The sequence below is a fragment of the Heterodontus francisci genome, chromosome 47 (assembly GCF_036365525.1).
Source record: "Heterodontus francisci isolate sHetFra1 chromosome 47, sHetFra1.hap1, whole genome shotgun sequence".
NCBI lineage: Eukaryota > Metazoa > Chordata > Chondrichthyes > Heterodontiformes > Heterodontidae > Heterodontus > Heterodontus francisci.
The window spans coordinates 4,306,757-4,326,538 of record NC_090417.1 but is presented as its reverse complement, the minus strand read 5'-3'; the positions used below and the strand labels follow the sequence as shown (position 1 = coordinate 4,326,538).

General features: G+C 41.0%; 1 protein-coding gene across 6 annotated transcripts in view; it reads left to right on the top strand.

The window, feature by feature from the left end:
• LOC137357231 (histone acetyltransferase KAT6A-like) overlaps window positions 1-19,782 on the top strand; it is a 181,507-nt gene that overhangs the window by 77,306 nt on the left and 84,419 nt on the right. For 4 of the 6 annotated variants that reach the window (XM_068023399.1, XM_068023396.1, XM_068023397.1 and 1 more), the window contains 5 exons: window positions 3,085-3,193; window positions 6,714-6,829; window positions 11,258-11,339; window positions 14,401-14,533; window positions 18,172-19,028. In XM_068023399.1, the coding sequence (XP_067879500.1) occupies window positions 3,085-3,193; window positions 6,714-6,829; window positions 11,258-11,339; window positions 14,401-14,533; window positions 18,172-19,028 (1,297 nt within the window). The remainder of the gene's footprint in view (window positions 1-3,084; window positions 3,194-6,713; window positions 6,830-11,257; window positions 11,340-14,400; window positions 14,534-18,171; window positions 19,029-19,782) is intronic. The other 2 variants (XM_068023401.1, XM_068023400.1) reach the window with 1 other exon arrangement.

Below are 19,782 nucleotides of genomic sequence, written 5' to 3'. Positions count from 1 at the left end.
GTTGATAGGTAAATTGGCCATTATAAATTGTCACTAGTATAGGTAGGTGGTAAGGAAATATAGGGACAGGTGGGGATGTTTGGTAGGAATATGGGATTAGTGTAGGATTAGTATAAATGGGTGGTTGATGGTCGGCACAGACTCGGTGGGCCGAAGGGCCTGTTTCAGTGCTGTATCTCTAATCTAAAAGTTATCTGTTAACGTTGCCTCTACTTTTTTCTTCCACAGTCATTAAAAGCAGCTTGGATTAGTTTTCTTATCCCACCTATGTGTTGATTGCTTGATATTCTGCACATCTGGGCTAAGATCATAGGAATAGCAGGCTGGACCCAGCAGCCTGTACATTCATGGAGCAGTGTATTTCAAAAATGCTTCAAATCAGCAAATGTTTGGTTTTGTACATGCTGGCATTCTCCACATGCTGTTTGGAGTTGATCCACTTAACAACCCAGAGAGTCACCAATATGAATTGAGTAATGCTCTCTGCTTCTGTCATCACTCTAGAAGAACCGTCATTGAACCCAAGTAAAATTAATTTAAAATTGCTTGTTGGGTCCATGAAAAATTAGCTGCTTTCAGTACAGCTACTCTGTGTATGTACATATGGCTTCATGGTTTCTGCCCGAGTTCTATGCTACTGCAAGAAATGAATTGATATTGTAATATGGGACTAAGTACAGTCGTTCTTTCGAAGAGGCAGTACAGATGTCCTGGGTCGAATGGCTGCCTTCTGTGCTGTATGTTTCTATGGTTCTAAAATAGAAAATAATAACATTTGTACTGCAAATGACAGCTCTGGCAAGCCATATTGCTGCAGTTTGTGACCTCTAGTGGTGGAAATTCAGCATAATATGGGATATCAGAAGAAATTGCCCTTTGCAGACTTAAAAGGGAAACAAAGCCCAGTGAAGCAATTTTATTCAAATTACATCTCTCTTGTAAAAGAAAATGGTAAAGATTACCGTCAGCTTATTTGACATTGTGTTGCAAATGTCTGCTTTCCCACTGGCATGGAGTTCCTTTAATTGAATCTGTATCCTTGCTCAGCCACTCCAGTGATAGCAAGTACTTCCTGCAGCATGCTTCCCTTTGGTCTTGGGCATTTGGAGAGCAGCTCTTGGATTGGTTTGAAGCTGCCCTACCTGCTGTTTATAATGGAACCGTGTGGGGCAGTGCCTGTTACCACTGTCACTAGAGCAGCCAGCAGTGGAGGGAGGTTGCAGTCAGTTCTCAATGCTGTTAAGCAAATTTAATAATTCATTCTGTCTTTGAATTTCCTTTCTCTTGAAGAAAGATTGCAAAATTCCCTTTCCAATGCAATTTGTCTTCTAATGGTTGTGTCTACATGGTGCATAGTTAAGAGTAAGGGAAAATGAGGTCAAAGATCTTCAATATCAATTATTGTCATACGTTATGCAGTTTAACCATATAGAAGTGTCAAGGATGCAGATTGGGCTATGGAAATATATAGAAATGGCATGAGTTATATAAATTACGCAAGCATCACCACAGATTATAATTTGGTGAATCAATATGTCTTTGTACCTTGTGTTTTTAGTTAGTCCTACTTGTTACAATTGCTTTAAAACCTTTAAATATGTTTTTTTCTTCCTCCCATGAAGATCAGATGGCTGATAGCGCAATGTCGTTCTCTTGGGCTTTTAGTGTGTGGGAAAGTGATTACGTCTGCCGGATACCCATAGATATGAATGATGCAGACAGCATACCAGATTGAAAGATTGGTTGAAAGGCTGTGCTATCAGGAAAGGCCAATGAGCAGGTGAAAGTGAGAAACCAGCTTGGAGGAGCTACAGTAATCAGGGAGGCAGATTAATTTAGTGAGGGAGAACAGCAGGTAGTGTACACAAAAACACAAGAGGGAAAAGTGAAAGATAGGAGATCGAAGCAAAGACTATTACCATGCCGTAAATGACTCAGGCTAGAAGTTATACAATCAAATACCATACTTCAAATCTGTTGCAACATTGGTTAAGAGTATACATAGGTCATTGAGTGCAAACTTGACTGTGACCCCCCAACCTGTGCTATATAATGACTATCACAGTAACTTGATCTTTGACTCAAGACATCAGCCTTGGCTTAGCGGTCGCAGTGCAGCCTCTGAGTCAGAAGATTGTGGGTTCTAGTTCCACTGCAAAGACAAAATCTAGGCTGGCAATCCAGCACAGTACTGAGTTGAGACCTCTGTTTGTCCTCTTTGGTGGACATGAAAGATCACACGGCACTATTTCGAAGAAGAACAGGTGAATTCTCCCAGTGTCCTGGCCAACATTTATTGATCCCCCAAGTTTTTCACTAATTTCTATTTGTAGGGTGTGGAATGCTGGCTCTTACACAGTCAATGACTTTTGATCATCACGATTGGCAAAACCCATCTGGCTAATTGGATCAGAATGCAAATGTGTAGCCATGTTTTCAGCCACTGTTCTGTGGTCTTTTTAAACTGGTTTGTTCAATGTCCAGTTCAAAAATAATGTTCCAAATGACGGAATTAATCTGTTTCATTTTGGCAGGTGTGGTTTCCGTCTCAGCTGGCACTGCTTAATCTCAGGACTGATGTGTCTCTTGATATGTTTACTAAATTGATAGCTTGTCTATATCCTTTATAAAACTGCATGAAAGGAAATTTACATTTTGTTTTTTTTTGCATGATTTTAGGATTATAATGTTCGTTAATGAAAAAGTAGCTTATTATTTGACCATTGAGTTTAGCATTATTTTTGGGATGGATCTTTTGGGTTCAAGCCCGACTTGGGTTCAGAACTAAAACTGTTGACACACCAGGGACGTGGAGCCTGAGCCATTTGGTCTTAAGTGGCAGTTTGTCTGCCTCACTTGGTGAACCATCCAGATCCTATGCCAACTGTCACAAAGAGAAGGGGGTATCTCCACGACTCTTATGCAAATGTTGCTTGGACCCTCATTGAGTTGTTAGGTTAGTTGATATTTATCTGCTTTTCAACGCCAGGTTTGTGCTCCATTTAGCACTAATGACGTATGTGCTGACTGTGCTGAAGTACAGCAAAACAACTCTTGAGAATAAACATTTTCTTCTGTCAACAGCCCCGTGCAGAGCCAATTCCAATCTGTGGGTTTTGTCTGGGGACAAAGGAGCAGAATCGGGAGAAGAAACGTGAGGAACTCATTTCGTGTGCAGACTGTGGTAATAGCGGTACGTAGTCCTCCCAAATTTTCGTAACATTTAAATAATTTCAGTGACACTAGTTCATTTCTGATGGAGAAAGTTCAACTTATTAGTTGAGGGCTCTTTTGGAGCTTGATAGTCTATGTGTAAGGAATTGTTGAGTCCTGTGTAATAATCTGCTTTAACAATGTTGGAATCCAACATGCTGTATCATTGAGCATTAAGGTTAAGGGGTTTGTGACTTCTCTGAGCAACAAATTCACTGGGACTCCCAATTTATCTGGTCTGTTGGTGCCAGGAGCCTAGAACAGGCATAATACTAAATGATTGAGTGAACCAGCCTACCGCTTAGATTAGGAGTGGTTCATGTTTTAAAACTTAAAAGCCAGAAAAAGAAATTCTACTGATTATATATTGTCTTTACTCATGGCAACTGATATTTTCATTGCAACCAAAAGTACATTCTGCAAAGAGTTTTGAAACCTAGCTCGTCAATGTGGCTTTTGGCATGCGTTGTTTCTGTTTACATGAAATTTGTATTTTTCTTTGCTTACTTGTCTTTGTCTCTGACCCCATCTCAGTTTTCAGTGTCTCATTTGAATTTTCCCATTTACTCAGTCTCATCGTTTCTATCCTGATCTCTCAATTCTCTGCCGATTTCGCTTCTCTGTTTTCCCTTTTCCCCATTTGTACTTACTTCCTCTCTTTGTATCTTATTTTCCCTTTCTCATTCCCTTGCTCCCTTTTTAGTTTCCTCTTGTTCCTCATTCCCCTTTTTCCCTTCCTCATTCACCCTTCCCCTTTCTCAGTCCCTCTCGCCCTTCCTCAGTTCCTTTTACTATTCATACCATCTCTCCCTTCATAATTTCCTCTCTCCCTCATTCCCTGTCCCACCTTTTGACATTCCCTCTTTACATTTTTCTCTTGTTCTTGCTCTTTGTATCTCTGTTCCACTTTGCATGTTTCTCATTTTCTCTCATTCCCTCTCACATTATCTTTGTCTTTTTCTCACATTTTCTCTCCATTTCTAATTTATTCCAAAAGACAAACCAAATTATCTCTTTAGCTACCTTTACTGTTGTTCATAATTTATACCTATTATTATTTATTTTCCTCTCTCTCCAAGTTATAGTTCCCTGTTCCGAAAGTTCGCAGTTTAGACAGCTGAAGAAACAGTGAAGCTTCCCTACCTGAGTATTGGTTTTATTTCTATCACAAGAGTTGGGTCTGTGTCATTTTGTAGAGCTGTTCTTGACCAGTTTAGAATTTCTTGGTGACGCAGAATTATAAGCACTTCTAATACAAATTCGTGGTTCCTTGATTACTGCTTGGAACGACTATTGGGAACAGAACCAGAATGACCAGAACATCCTGATGCTGAGCAAGAAAGTAGGATCAAAAAGTGACTGGTGATTGAAAGCTGGGCATGGGTGAGCAGGAACAGGCTGGTTTGAACAAATCTTCATTTTGTTTGTAAAAAAATAGGAGTTTTCTTATTAAAACAGTCAAATTATATCCATCACTGAGAGAAAGATTGGGTGCCAGGACAGGGGCATTGAGGCAGCATGGATTGCAAAACCCTGAGACTCTGGTACAGGAAGGTTCAGTCAGGTTTGGCTGCATTGGGGAGCTGGAGAAGGAAATTGCATCCCTCCAGCTGATAGGCATGCCTGCTGCAGTTCTTTGCATTGTCCATGCACTAAAAAGTTATGATACAGGAAGTAAATATGGCAAATAGGAAGTGCATGCTAGACGCAAGGCATGTATAATTTACTGGCTGGATCTCAATACAGGAAAGGCTGCTGTCCTGTTCTGCTTGATTGGGTACTTTGTTAGTTTGCTTTTATAGTTGCAGTGTAAGTCATACCTTCAGAGAACCCTACTTCAGCCATCGGGGATCTGCTGCACGCTCTTGAGATGCCAGTTGTCCATCCCTGTCATAGTTCTGTATTTTCTCAAAGCAACATCAACTTACACCACTAATATTTTTGTTTGCTTATGAAACATTTTATTCAGCTTCAGCCTTGTTGATGGGTGCAGCCCTAATACAGGTGAAGATGTCAGTTTATGTTGCTTCCTCAAGAGGAACCTGAGATGAAAGCAGCACCACATTTTAGTTGTTGGGAATCACAGGCTGAAGCTTTGGAACATTTTATTTGCTAATTATTAGTTTAGTCTGCTTTGTTTGAGTTGATTCAGAATAAATTAAATAGATCTTTAAAGAGATCCTTCAGGCGTTTTTGTGCTTTGGATTGTCCTGCTTTTATTTCACTATTGTACAGTCAACAAGGAGACAATTTCTGCCTCTCACTGAGACGACAGTTGGTGCTATAGTTAGTATTTTTGCTTGATGGCAGTGCTCCACAATAGTTATTGTGGTGTCATGAAAATGTGTACACTGCCTCTTCGTTAATGTATGTATTACAGCGAATAGCTCACAGCCATCATGCTTTTCTCTGTCACTCAACAGCCCCTCTTCCACTATTTCAACCCTCAGGGCAATCACCCTCCTCCCAGTATTTCAACACCCAACTGCAAATGACCTGCACACTGATACTATCCAGTGCCCCCACATCCCATCAGCTCTTTCCCATGACTCCTACACCTCCAGAGCACCATCCCAGCATTAAACCCCTGCTGCTCCTTACTGCTTTGACTTGTAACATACATGTTGCCTGGAACATCTTGGCTATTACCTTTCTTTGGATCCTGGTTTTGAAAAGGGCAAGGCATGTTATTTAGTTCATATCTAAACATAATCATCACCACGAAGTAAACGATTTCCATTAAAATGTGGTCACAATCAAATAATTTGAACCTGAAAATACACTCCCATTGCATTTGGTAATAGAAACTTAATTTCAGTTATCATAAATCCTAGGCCCTGATAATACATTAATTTGCTTAAAACATGTCCAGTGACACACTGAATAAAGCTTTTAAAGATCCACTCGTATCTACACTTATGTGTTGTGTCTAGCACAAACATGTCACACGTCATTACAGTGGTAACCAGCCTTAAAAAATGAAAAAGGCCAGTCATTGACCTGGAACTTAAAAGCATGTACAATTGTCCTCTGACCTCAGCTGTTTACAAGCAGTTACGTTATTTTGATTTGCCCATTTACATCACTTCGACACAATGAGGACTTGAGTAGTGCCCTTAAAGGAACAAACCATGTAAATGGCTGAATATTACAGCTGTGCTTTAGACCTCGACTACTCATGAGCTACGCCATGAGAGTTCTGCTTGCATAGTTATATTGATGTTGATGTGACTTTGTCCTTTCAAATTGTAATGCAATTCCAAATGTTCAAAGTCAAACCTTATGCTCCAACACCTTGAGGATTCTAGTTTTACTTTTTCTCTTCCTGTTTCTTTGTATTCGCATTGAAAAACAGTACATGCTACCCATCCATAAAATAGAGATAATAACCTCTATTTTGAATAACCTGTGATGATGCACATCCACCTGAATGACAGCTGTGTATGTATGCAATGAATAATATGGTCACAGACTGAATATTAGCTCTGCTGTGTTTCCAGGTCACCCGTCCTGTTTGAAATTCTCTCCGGAACTAACTGCTCGTGTGAAGGCCTTACGATGGCAGTGTATTGAATGCAAGACGTGCAGCACCTGTCGGGACCAGGGGAAAAATGCTGTAAGTAGTCCATAAATCTATATGAGAGAAAATCCTTAAAAGTTTGCCCGAAAAATGAAGTGAAGAAAGTAGTTACAGAGTTGGAAAAGTTCAGTGGCACTCCCTTGTGTTGCTCTTGATCAGATTTTTTGTGTTGAATAGAACCCATCGTGACTTATAGATACACAATCAAGAAAGAATAAACATGCTTTTATTGAGCACCTTAAACTGTTTTGTACAGATATCCTAAAGTGCTTCACATACAATGAATTAACTTGGAGTGTAATAATTTTGTGTTTAAACAAGCAAACACAGCTGCCATTTTGCCAACAAAATCCAGCAAATGGCTGTGAGCGGAATGATCAATTAATCTGTTATTGGTGGTAGTAATTGAGGGAGAGAACATCAGAAAAACTACCGCTTTCCTTTAGATAGTTCCATGCGATTTTTACTATCCACCCGAACAGGTAAGGAGTGTCTCAGTTTAACATTTCATCTAAAAAAAAATCACTTACAGTGCAACTCTCCTTTAGTGCTGCACCTAAGTGTCAACCTTGATTATGTACACAGCATGTTTCTGCCAAACCTGAGTTGCACCAGCAACTTCCTGATCCTATATTATCACCATATTTGTTACTCTTAGACTTAGTTCACTCATCCTCTGCTGTGTTCAGGTTTACTGTTATATAACAGTTCTGAAGGGGTCTTTTTCCCATTAAATCCAAAGAAAAATCGACTGTGAAAAAAAACATTGAGTCGTGTAAGAATTTTAGTAAAATGCAATGCTGGGTATACAAAATGTTATACTTTGTTCATTTGATTGTAAAAGTCACTCAACAACACAGTTGCAGACATTGCCCGTTCAAACTTTGATGAAACAGAGCGTTTTGAGTTCAGCAAGTGGGTAGCGTGTTGGTGGTTGCAGGTATGTCAGTGGTGCTGATAATAGTGAAGAGATTAGATTTTAGAATTTAAAACAACAACAGTTTATATTTATGTAGTGCCTTTAACGTAATAAAATATCCCAAAGCTCTTTACAGGAGCATTATAAAACAAAGAATGACATTGAGCCACAAAAGGAGATATTAGGTCAGATGACCAAACGCTTGGTGGTAGAGGTAGGTTTTAAGGAGTGTCTTAAAGGAGGAAAGTGAGGCAGAGTGTAGGAAAGGAATTCCAGAGGTTGGGGCCGAGGCAACTGAAGACACGGCCACCAATGGTGGAGCGATTAAAATCAGGGATGCACAAGAGGTCAGAATTAGAGGAGCATAGATATTTTGGAGCATTGTGGGGCTGAAGGAGAATACAGAGATAGGGAAGGGCGAGTCCACGGAGAGATTTGAAAACAAGGATGAGAATTTGAAAATTAAGATTTTGCTTGACCGGGAGCCAATGTAGGTCATTGAGCACAGGGGAACGGGCTTGGTGCGAGTTAAGACGTTGGCAGCAGGGTTTTAGATGACCTCAAGTTAACGGAGAATAGAATGTGGGAGACCTGTCAGGAGTGCGTGGACTCGTCAAGTCTAGAGGTAACAAAGGCGTTCATGAGAGTTTCTGTAGCAGATGACGACAGGGCGAAGACAGGCAATGCTACGGAGTTGGAAATAGGTGGTCTTCGTGATGGCATGAATATGAGGTTGGATGCTTATCTTGGGGTCAGATGTGACACCAAGGTTGCAAACAGACTGGCTTAATCTTAGACTTGCCGGGGTAAGAATGGAGTCAGGAGTGGGGACTGAAAACAATGGCTTCAGTCTTCCCAATATTTAATTGGAGAAAATTTCTGCTCATGCAGTATTGGATGTTGGCTAAGCAGTCTGATAATTTAGCAATAGCGGAAGAATCCAGAGAAATTTTTGTAAGGTCGAGCTGAGTGTCATCAGTATGCATGTGAAAACTAATGCGGTGCTTTTGGATGATATCGCCAAGGGTCATCATGTAGACGAGAAATAGGAGGAAGCTTAATCTGTAACATTAAAACAGATGGTTTTGTTATTTTACCTATTGTATATTGGTACCAATGCACTAAATACACCGAACAACTCTGCTCAGATCTGGCATCAGCTCATTCTTTTGCTTCTTGCTCATGGCAGTTTGTGAACAATCAGAATAATTCACCCAGTATAACAGTAAAAGGCCATGAAGCCCAGTAAGCCAGTCCCTCCTTGATAGCCCAATCCCACTTATTTGCCTTCTCCATTTATTCCTCAGTCCCTTTTCCTTCCTCATTTAATAGAATAGTTGCCTTGTACCACAGTGTATTTAGCTGTTTATTGTCCTATATGTGGTGCACTCAGAACCAATATTTATTTAATACTTGAATTATTGAGCACTTTGTGATGAAGTTCTAATGCTCAGTAACTTTTTTGTGGTAATAAGCCTATTTTTGTGATCCAAGTGATAAGGATTTATTGAAGTAGGTTTATGCTAATTCAGTTTATTTTATATTGATTATCGTAATAGATGTAACACCTTGTTTTGGGATCTGAGTGGCACATTAAGGATTTTAGGCCTCAAAAACAAGCTTGTATCAAAATGAGCACCCTTCAGGTATTAAAATGGCAGCTTTCTGGCGATGCAGAGCAGAACAGGGGATTGAAAGTGAAATTTTAACTTAGTACTCTGGTGAAGTGTCAAGGGTTTGAGCCTTTATTCCAGCTCTAATTATCATTATTCTCAAAGGCAGTAGTTTTACCTGTAGGGACTGAACCAGAATGAACTGTAGAACAAGAATTAGAATACTTGGTATCTAAGAGTGCTTAACAAAGCAGACATTCAGTCAGAGGCTTCAGGTGATAGGATAAAATACCAAAGAGATTAAGTTGCAATGTTTTGTTCTCTGCGATCCATTCTTTTTGAATATACAAAATGTGCATTCAATAAAATGATCACAATTAAAACCAACACCGAAATGACATTGAATCTGAGCGATGATTGTGATGGCATCAGTGCAGAATAATGAGTTTCACTGAACAGTATATCAGAATTATATGTTGTAAGTTTGGAATGTGATTATGAGCAATTCGTAGAATAGTATATAGTGTAGAATATCTGTTGAATATTTCAAGAACATTTCTTCCTTCAACTACAATTTTAATTAAATAAAGAAAAAGCTCAACATTTTTGTCCCATCTGCTGAAGATGTCAAAGCTTGTTGAGAAGTGGGCCCATGGTGATGTCCTCCTACAATTTGTCATGGTGGGTAGAACTTGGGGTGGTAGGGGTAGTTGCAGGAATTTGGGAGGTGTCCGAAAGACCGGCTTGGAGAGTCAGCTCACCTGCTCCTGAAACTCTCATCCATGCCTTTGTTACCTCTATATTCCAGTACTCCAATGCTCTCCAGACTGGCCTTCCACCTTGCACCCTCTGTAAGTTTGAGCTCATCCAAAACTCTTATCGCCCATATCCTAACTAGCACCAAGTCCCTTTCGCCAATCACCATTGTGCTCGTAACCTGCGTTGGCTCACGATCTGGCAATACCTTGATTTTAAAATCCTCATCCTTGTCTTCAGATCCCTCCATAGCCTCACCTCTTCCTATCTCTGTAATCTCCTCCAGCCTTACAACCTTCTGAGATCTCTGCGCTCCTTCAATTCTGGCCTCTTGTGCATCCTCGATTTTCTTTGCTCCACCATTGGCTGCTGTGCCTAGGCCCTAAGCTCGGAGTTCTCTCCCTAAACCTTTCCACCTCTCTACTCTCTCTTCCTTTAAACTTCTCCTTAAAACCTACCTTTCTGACGAGGCTTTTGGTCACCTTTACTAATATGTCCTTATGTGACTTGGTGTCAAATTTTTTATTGATAATGCTGCTGTGAGGTGCCTTGGAATGTATTTTGACATTAAAAGCATGATGTAAATGCAAGTTGTTTTTGAGAAGGTGACAACAACAACTTACATTTCTATAAAACTTTAACACAGTAAGACTTTTGAAGATGAGGTAGAGATATATTGATGTTTTGGAATAGGAGAAAGGGTGTTGGAGATTACAGGGCTGTGATGGTCAAAGAGTGAACTGGTTTTTGATAGTTTGGTGGTAGTTGTTGAGCTTACTCATCATTTATTTCTGGATGTTCTGATTTATCTGCTGTCAATATTACTGTTTCTCGGTTGTAAAATGGATGTTGGCTAATTCTGCCTGAAAGTTTTGTGCTTTATAAACTGACAATCTGTTACTTTGAATTCTGTGGTAAATCTAAATGAGCCAGCCCAATAGCACAAAGCAGGGGTTCTTCTTTACTTGACTGCTTATGGGAGCTTACACGCAAGCTACGTCCTCTGAATTATGAAGAAACTATTTTACATTGGCTGAATATTGAAGTGGGTTCGTGAAACCACACATGGGACATTGCGGTATATTTGAGCCTTTGTGACAGTGAATAGCTGCTGTTCAATACCACTTACAAGATCATAAAGATTAATAATGATCTGTATCACTGCTTTCTCTGTAGGATAACATGTTGTTCTGTGACTCGTGTGATCGAGGATTTCACATGGAGTGCTGTGACCCACCTCTCACCAGGATGCCGAAAGGTAAGAATTCTTCTCTTTGATGTGATACAATTAATTAAGTAGTGTGTGTTAGGGCCCAGCACAAGAATCTTCTCGTGGTGAATTTCCATTCTTAACCTTGGGAAGGTTTTCCAGCAATTTTCTGCAGCTCTTCTCCCACAGAAAGTAATTGTCTGCAAAAATATATTATCCTGATTGTAAGCAAATGATTTAGTGTTCCAAACTGTTGAAGTAATGTGATTGTTGACGAATTGAAAGGGTATTGTTTACCAGTGAAAGGTGGGGGGAAATGCTTTTCCCTTCTCTTTGTACCACATAGATGTCTTGCAAAATAATTGTAGGTTCCTGTAAAATGCAGCGCCCACATAAACCTTAAAAATATTTCTTAAAGAGGAAACAGTTGCATGTTTTAGGACATTCGTATGATAGCATAGTAATCCAGAGGCCTAGACGAATCATCTGGAGACATGAGATCACATTCCGCCACAACAGCTGGTGAATTTAAATTCAATTAGAGTCATAGAATCATTATGACACAGAAGGAGACCCAACGAATCCATGCCAATAAATATTGGCCAGGACACCAGGGATAACTTCCTTGCTCTTCTTTGAAGTAGTGACATGGGATCTTTTACATCCACCTGAGAGGCTGACGGGGCCTTGCTTTAACATCTCAGACAAAAAACAGCACCTCCAATAATGTAGCGCTCTCTCAGTACTGCACTGGAGTGTTAGCATTAATTTTTGTGCTTATGTCCTGGAGTGGAACTTGAACCAGGACCTTGTGACTCACGTGAGAATGCTACCAACTGAGCCATGACTGAGTGGCTAAAACCACAACCACCCAATGTGGATCTCGAACGCATAGCCCTGAAATTAAGAGTCTTATGATTTACCATCTGAGCTCGTCAGGCCTGACACTGCTGAGAACTGAAGCTGCACCTCCACGGAGATTAGAGCCTTAAGTTAGTGCCTTAAACTGCAGGACCACACTGTCAGATTAATTAAATAAATATCGAATAGAGAGTTAGAAACAATTGGATTGTTGTAAAAGCCCTTCTGGTTCACTTGTGTCCTTGAGGAAAGGAAAGGAGATCTGGCCTATGTATGACTCCAGACCCACAGCAATGTGGTTGACTGTTAACTACCCTCTGAAATAGTCTGGCAAGCCATTCAGTTGTATTCAAGAAGGTGGATCACTACCACCTTCTCAAGGGCAATTAGGGATGGGCAATAAATGCTGGCCTTGCCAGTGACTCCCTCATGCTATGAATGAATGAAAAAGAAAATGCTGTCAAATTGTTCTGATTTAATTTGGTAATGTGACGCTCCTTCTGTTCTATCCATTGTCTTTGGTGCATTTCCCATTTGGTTATGCCTCCTTTCTTTTGAGGTTTAACTTGGATGGTATGTCATGCCTGTAAATATTGCTTCCTATGTGACATGTAAGGAAAAGAAGTGCAATACGCCTTTTGAATTTCTTACACTTAATTATAGGGGTAATTTTAACCTCACTCACCAGTTGGGAAACCTACACAATTGAGTGCAGAATGCTGTCAGACAGGATGTAAAAATAGCATTGCGCCTGTTCATTTCAGTTTCCTAACAGGCAGGTTACTTTAAAATTATCTCTGTATCTCCACTATAACGTTCCATCAGTAGTGTCACAGTTACAGACTTCATCACATGTCAACAATATGCAGCACAGTGATTTCTGAAAACGGTCACAGGAACAAAATGGGTGTCAGAAAAGTTTGAACAAGTTAGCTTCTCTGGTATGTCCCAAATTTAATCACCAGGGACCATATTTACAAATTAAGGACAACAGAAGAAAATAGGAAATGCAGGAACTACTTTTTTTTGAACCGAAAGGTATGTGGAGCAGATTGCTGGCACAGTTGGTGGAACAAGAAATCAGTGGTTTTCAAGAAGGAACTAGACAGCTTCCTGTCAACAAGTGGGATCTGGGTTATTAGAAATGTTCCAAAGGAACATTTATGCTATTGGGCTGGCTCATTTAGATTTATACAGGATTGCAATGGATTGTCAGTTTATAAAGCACAAAGCTTTCAGGCAGAATTAGCCAACATCCATTTTACAACCGAGAAACAGTAATATTACCAGCATCTAAATCAGAGCATCCAGAAATAAACTATGAGTATGCTCAACAACTACCACCAAAGTTCTTTTCATGTCTGTTAATCTTGCTGTGCAGTAGAATAACATTTCTAATATCTGTTTTACAAAAAGTAATGGAATGATTGCAACAATTTAATTTTGGCCTTCAGCTCAGAAGTCAAACTTACTTGTTTATGACATGCCTTGAACCCATCAATTCAATAATACTATGATAATCACTCTGTTGTCCATTATTCTCTTATTAGTTAGCAGCTGCTCAGATAAACTCTCTGAGGTTAGAAAATGCCTGCTGTTGATTATTAATTGGACTGAGCATTGTCAGTGGCTGAAAATGGACAAGTAACTTGTAAAAGATTAGTGATGACCTGCAGATACTCAGATCCATGTCCACAGGAGACTAATTCTACTTGCCATCCTCAATCAGATGGCCGGTCAAAAGCTAAAAGGAAGATATCACGCATTTTCTGGATTTCTGCTGCATCCATGTGAGCAGATCCTCAGTCTCATATTGACATCAGGTTGATGGGAGCACCCGTGCTCAACACTTGGTTAATTGAGTGGTGTGCATAATTTGGAAAAGTGCAGCTGTACCTGGAGAAAACCCTCGAAAGCGAACAGTTGTTCAGGTTAAATCTGCTCTTGTCCTATTTGAAGCTAAAGTGACATCTGATGCACATTTCCACAACTTGGATCCTGATTCCCTTTTATAACTGGGACAATTCTTCATTACCAAATTAAAAGTGAAGGAGAAAAGTTTCTTCGCTTCCCAGGCATGATATTAGCATGCATATACTTATGGCACATTTCTGTGGAAGATTACAAGCAGTCCTTTTTTTGTACTTTTGACAATTAATTTTGTTGGCTGTAGACACAAATTTTTGTGGATAAGACAACATTAGCTTCTAACAAGTGAAATATTCATTATTTTGTGTCTCCATCACAGGTATGTGGGTGTGTCAGATTTGTCGACCGCGGAAAAAGGGAAGAAAGCTGTTACACAAGAAAGCGGTACAGATTAAACGGCGCTACGCAACAGCAATAGGGCACTCGAAAAACAGATTAAAGAAAAAGACAGTGTAAGTATTTGACAAAATGAATTATGTTTGGGAATGCTTTGCCAACTGACCTCTTGTATCGTGTGAAGGAGCAATGACATTCTCAAAGGATGTCAGGCACTTCATCACAATGGCAGGAATATACAACTGAGAGGCAGTCATGAACAGTTCTAAGTTAGAATTGATGGCTGCTTAGAACTCTGGTTGGACATATTCCTGCAGTTTGACACTTGATGATAAAAATGTATCATATACACCTCTCTGCATTTGTACCGGGTGTGTGAAGACACAGGGCTGAATTTTATTAGCGGCGAGTTTCTAAGATGGCGGCCCGTATGCGTGACTTTTACTCTGTGGACCCGCTGCGATATTATACGCGGCAGCTCATTTACATGCGTAGGGCAGACCCCCCCCGCCCTGAATGACGTGGAGGGGCAGGCGCTCCATCCCTGGCAACGGCATCTGGCACCACTGCGCTTGCGCCGGGGCCATTTTTAAAGGGCTTCCAGCCCTTATGTTTAATTTAAATTCTTAAAGGAATAACCATTATAAATTTAATTTTAAAAATTTAATAAAAGATTCAAGCCCCTCTCCCATCCCCCCCAATAACAAAACAATTTATTACTTGCCCTCTTTTTCCCCCCCCCCCCCACCCCGCTCTCCCAACCACGGGCTATTAACTTTCACCTTCAACCCCTTCCCACCATCCCCTCCACCAATCACAATAGTTTTCCCCACCATCGCCTGCCACCCTGAAAGCTTATCTGCTCCTCCCTCCCAACCAGTGTGCCGCCTCAGTTCTCCGAATGGAGATCCGACGGCGCGGGAGTCCTGGCAACTGTCCGGAATTTGGCAGCGGGACGGCCGACTGGAGCAGGTAGGTGAATAATTCTTCAATTTGCATTGATTTAAGTATTTAAATCCTGCTGCCGTCGCTGAACAGTAGGAGCAGCATCACGAGGCCTTGCTACTGCTGGTAATATGGAGCGGGGCTTTCCAGGCATCGAGACCCATGGCGGGCCTCTCCCAGAAGCTTTTACTGGGCCCCCTCCACCATGGCCCCCGATGTTGGGTTTCCAGTAAAATTCCCCCCCCAATGTTATAAGTAGTAGCTACTAAGCATTAAAACTCACCGTTACCTCTGGTGTCCCCAAGGATCTATCCTTGGCCCCTTCCTATTTCTGATCTAAATGCTGCCTCTCGGTGACATCACTTGAAAATATGGTGTCAGTTTTTACATGTACACTGACGATACGCAGCTGGACCTCACCATCATCTCTCAGGACCCCTGTATTGTCTTGAAACTGTCAGACTGCTTGTCCAACATCCAAGACTAGATGAGCAGAAATTCCCTCCAGCTAAATATTGTGAAGACAGAAGCCATTGTCTCAGGTCCCCATCACAAACTCTGTTCCCTTGGCACTGACTCAATCCCTGACAACTGTCCGAGGCTGAACCAGAATTCTCGCACCCTTGGTGATATATTTAACCCCAAGCAGAGCTTCCTACCACATCTCTGCACTATTAAGACAGCCAATTTCCACCTCCATAACATCGCCTGACTCTGCCGTTTATCTGCTATTGAAACCCCCATCCATGCCTTTGTTACCTCTAGATTTGACTATTCCAACGCACTCCTGGCTGTCCACCTTGGTTTTACCCACCTCAAACTCGAGGATGTTCAAAATTCTGCTGCCTGTGTCCTAACTCACTAACATACTTTGGCTCCTGGTTAAGCCATGTCTCGCATCTTTGCTCCTTCAATTCTGGCCTCTTCAGCATTCCCAATTTTAATTGCTCCACTATTGGCGGTCATGCTCTGGGATTTGAGATGCCCCTTGAAACCTACTTCTTTGACCAAGCTTTTGACCATATCTCCTTATGTGGCTCGGCGTGAAATTTTGTTTGATAAGGCTTGTCAAGCACCTTGGGACATTTTATTACATTAAAGCCGCTATATAAATGCATGTTGTTGATTGAGTAGTTCTGCTAACAGTATTGTACCAGATGCACAGGTTGGTCCTAAAGCTTCAACAATAAATAGACAAGCCAATTTTAGCCCTGTAGTTTCTTACAGAGATCCTGTTCTAAAATCTGGAAAGGCATTGGCTAGTGTAGATGTTTTCATTTTCTGGGGGTGATGAATTGGAACTATTTATGCAGATACCTGCGAATTGGAGTTTGCTCCAAGGTCCAACTCGTTTTGCTGAAGTGGAAGCAAATTGAAACAGGAAGTGTGGGTTTTGCAGAAACATGGTGCTGTATAAAGTGTTGCTGCACTGTCTATTTATAACCAACAATTTCTTCTCAGTATTGTGGTAGACCTTGACTTTGCAAGTGCTGAACATAGGTATAAACCTAAATCAGCATTTCACATGTTTCTGCTTTTGTCCCAGTTTTTTTTTAATCCATTTTCATTCGCAGACAACTTGCTCTTTTCACCTTTCCTCTCATAATGGCTCCACAGTTCATTATGTATGTTTCCCGAACCTCCAGCTCTCTTCTCTAAGTCAGCTCAGGGCACTTTCACAAACTGTATTGATTGTGAATACTGCTCAGTCCCATGCTTTCTACTCAACTTCACCCCTACGCTGCATCTTACCATTTTCAGAGGCACTGCTCAATCTCCTGTATTCATTGTGGTAGCTGTGAAATTCCCAAGAAACTTGATTTAATCAGGTAAGCAACAAGCTTGATGATGGGTGGTTTTCCCTTCATCATTCAGTGGCCACTTCATGAATCCCACTCTTGTTGAGCGTCGAGCAACTTGTGCTGGTGTCACTGGATTTTTACAGGAGTTTACACCACTGCAAGTCCGAATGAAAAATTCAGCAGCACAAATTGCATGGAAAGATGAGGCGAATCAATGCTCTTATCACAGGATATGTTCCAATCGCTTGGAATTCCTGTTTCTTGAAATGTGTTTCAGTTTTAGCAATGGAATGTTTGCATCAAATATGTTGATGAAGTTAGACTATTCAGCCATGCATCTTGTGCCATGTTGTTGTCTTATTGTTCCGTCTAATAAATCCCTTTTTAAGTATTAATGTTGTGCCACTCAGTGTGACAGATATCACAACGTTGGACTTGTCTCCCCCAGCAAACTGTCCTCACACCCCCATAAAAACCTTTTCCATCTCATCATCATCAGCAAGCTCAATGCAAGTTTTAAACTTCGACTGCATCAGTGCACTTTAACCCCAACCTCGGGAGACTTTCCCCACAGCACCAGAGTAGCATTTTTCACTATTCAGACCATTTTGTTTTTTAGAGAAAAAGAATGAGAGGCAATGTCATGAATATTTTCCAGCACAAAGGGAAATTTGTTTGGAACTGAATAGTACTTGCTTGCCAATGAAGGGTAATGAGCAAAGTACTATCCAGCTTCTCAATTGTATCATGAGAGTCATCATATCTGTTTGAACACTTCGACATATTCAAATAGATATAGTGGCTCTTAAAATACTCAACAAACCAGCAGGTGGTGTACTGTACCTTTGATTTTTATGCAAGTGTTCATGAATTATAAATTGATTCCTTGTTTTGTACTTGAATTTTATTGCAGAGTGAACTGCATTTTAAAAGTGTTTGATTCTGTCAATGGAGATGCTCTTTGAATAACTGAACAATGATACAGTTAATGCTCTCTTCTTCCACAGATCAAAAGGTTCTCAGCCATTCGACAAAGAGAGACAATGTCGAGGTCGCAAACGCAAAATCTCAGCAATCCCTTTGTCGAAGTCGGGACGGTTGGATGGACTGAGCACTTCGAACTCACGAACCACCAAATCTTCCCGTCTGAAAATGAACAAGAAAACCAAAGGGCTCATTGATGGCCTTAGCAAATTCTTCACCCCGTCACCCGATGGCCGCAAGCCACGGGGTGAACTCCTGGACTTAGCTGAGCAATACAGGCTCAAGAAAAAAGGGCCACGAAAATCAAGCACTTCTGACAGCAGCACATGGCCCACAGGTACTGCACTGACCTCATTAATCCCTGCATGCCCAGTATCGCCTGAGGTTTCTTTACCAGCACTGAGGTGCCACTTAAGTAGCCTCAAACCTTCTTCCTGTACTAGCCCTCTTGATAACTTCACTAAGCAGACATTCACTGGCCAGTTAAATCTGGGCAGAATGCCCAGGTTAAGAAAGGAACCAATTGACTCTCCTTCCTCTCTTTATACTCCCAAACTCTCTGATGAAACAGACGCTGAGTTAACTCCTCCTTGTCTTACACCTTGTGAACCTTGTCCTACTTCCATTAATAAATCTGATCTCCCAAGCCATTGGGGCAGTAGCATGAAAAACAGTTGCACTTTACAAATTTCACCTTGCCTACGACTGAGTGCATCTATAGAACCGGCGGCTAAACTGCACTCTCATTATTTCCTGCCATTTTCTGTGAGAGAGAAAGCAATAAGGGGCAGTCGGTGTAAAATGAGACATGGAAAGACGATCCTTTGGCACGGGAAGGGGAACGTGGAATTAGAAAGGAGTAAGAGTGCCGAGGACAAGGGTAAGAAGTAAATGCCATGCCATCATGTGTTGCTAGCACTAGAAATTGGCTTTTTATTGCGCTTTTTTGGGGTGCTTCAGTCAGTCGCTGTTGTCTTTTGGAAGGGGGAGAGGGTGGGCTTCTGCCATGAAAGTAGCTCTGCACGTTGTCCTTTCACCCATTAAAATGAAACAGAAAACACACAGCAGGTCCATCCGAATCTTAAAGAGAAAAGGCAGATTAATCTTTTGGTAGAGACCTTTCATCACAACATTTCTTTATGACAGATCTGCTGTTTATTTTCTATATTTCCTGTCTTAATTTCAGGCTTCCAGCCTTCATTTAATCATTGCACTCAGTAAATTGGCTCGGATACGAACACCTTGGGAAGTGGGTGGGGTTGCAACACCAAGTGTCTAACCAGATTACTTGCCTCCAAGTAAACTGGAAATAAGCAGTGGCATAAAAACATTTCAAGGGAACTACTCCAGCATCACTGCTGTTGAGCATATCTTTCATGGCATGAGAGGAGCGTCCATTTAAACTGGAAAATATTCCCCAAGGTCGAGTTGGCCGATAAAATCTCATCACATGCAGATTGTTGAGGCCAGGTCACTTGCAGAGTATTTTCCTTATTGCATTGAATTGTATCTAGCAGCTTCTGCTTTTTTTTATTCAAAGTATTTCAGCTCACCAGGATTTTTAGAATTAGAATAAAACTGACCACTCTGAAACCTCTCTATTATATGTGTGAGAGAGACAAGTGGGCTTCTAA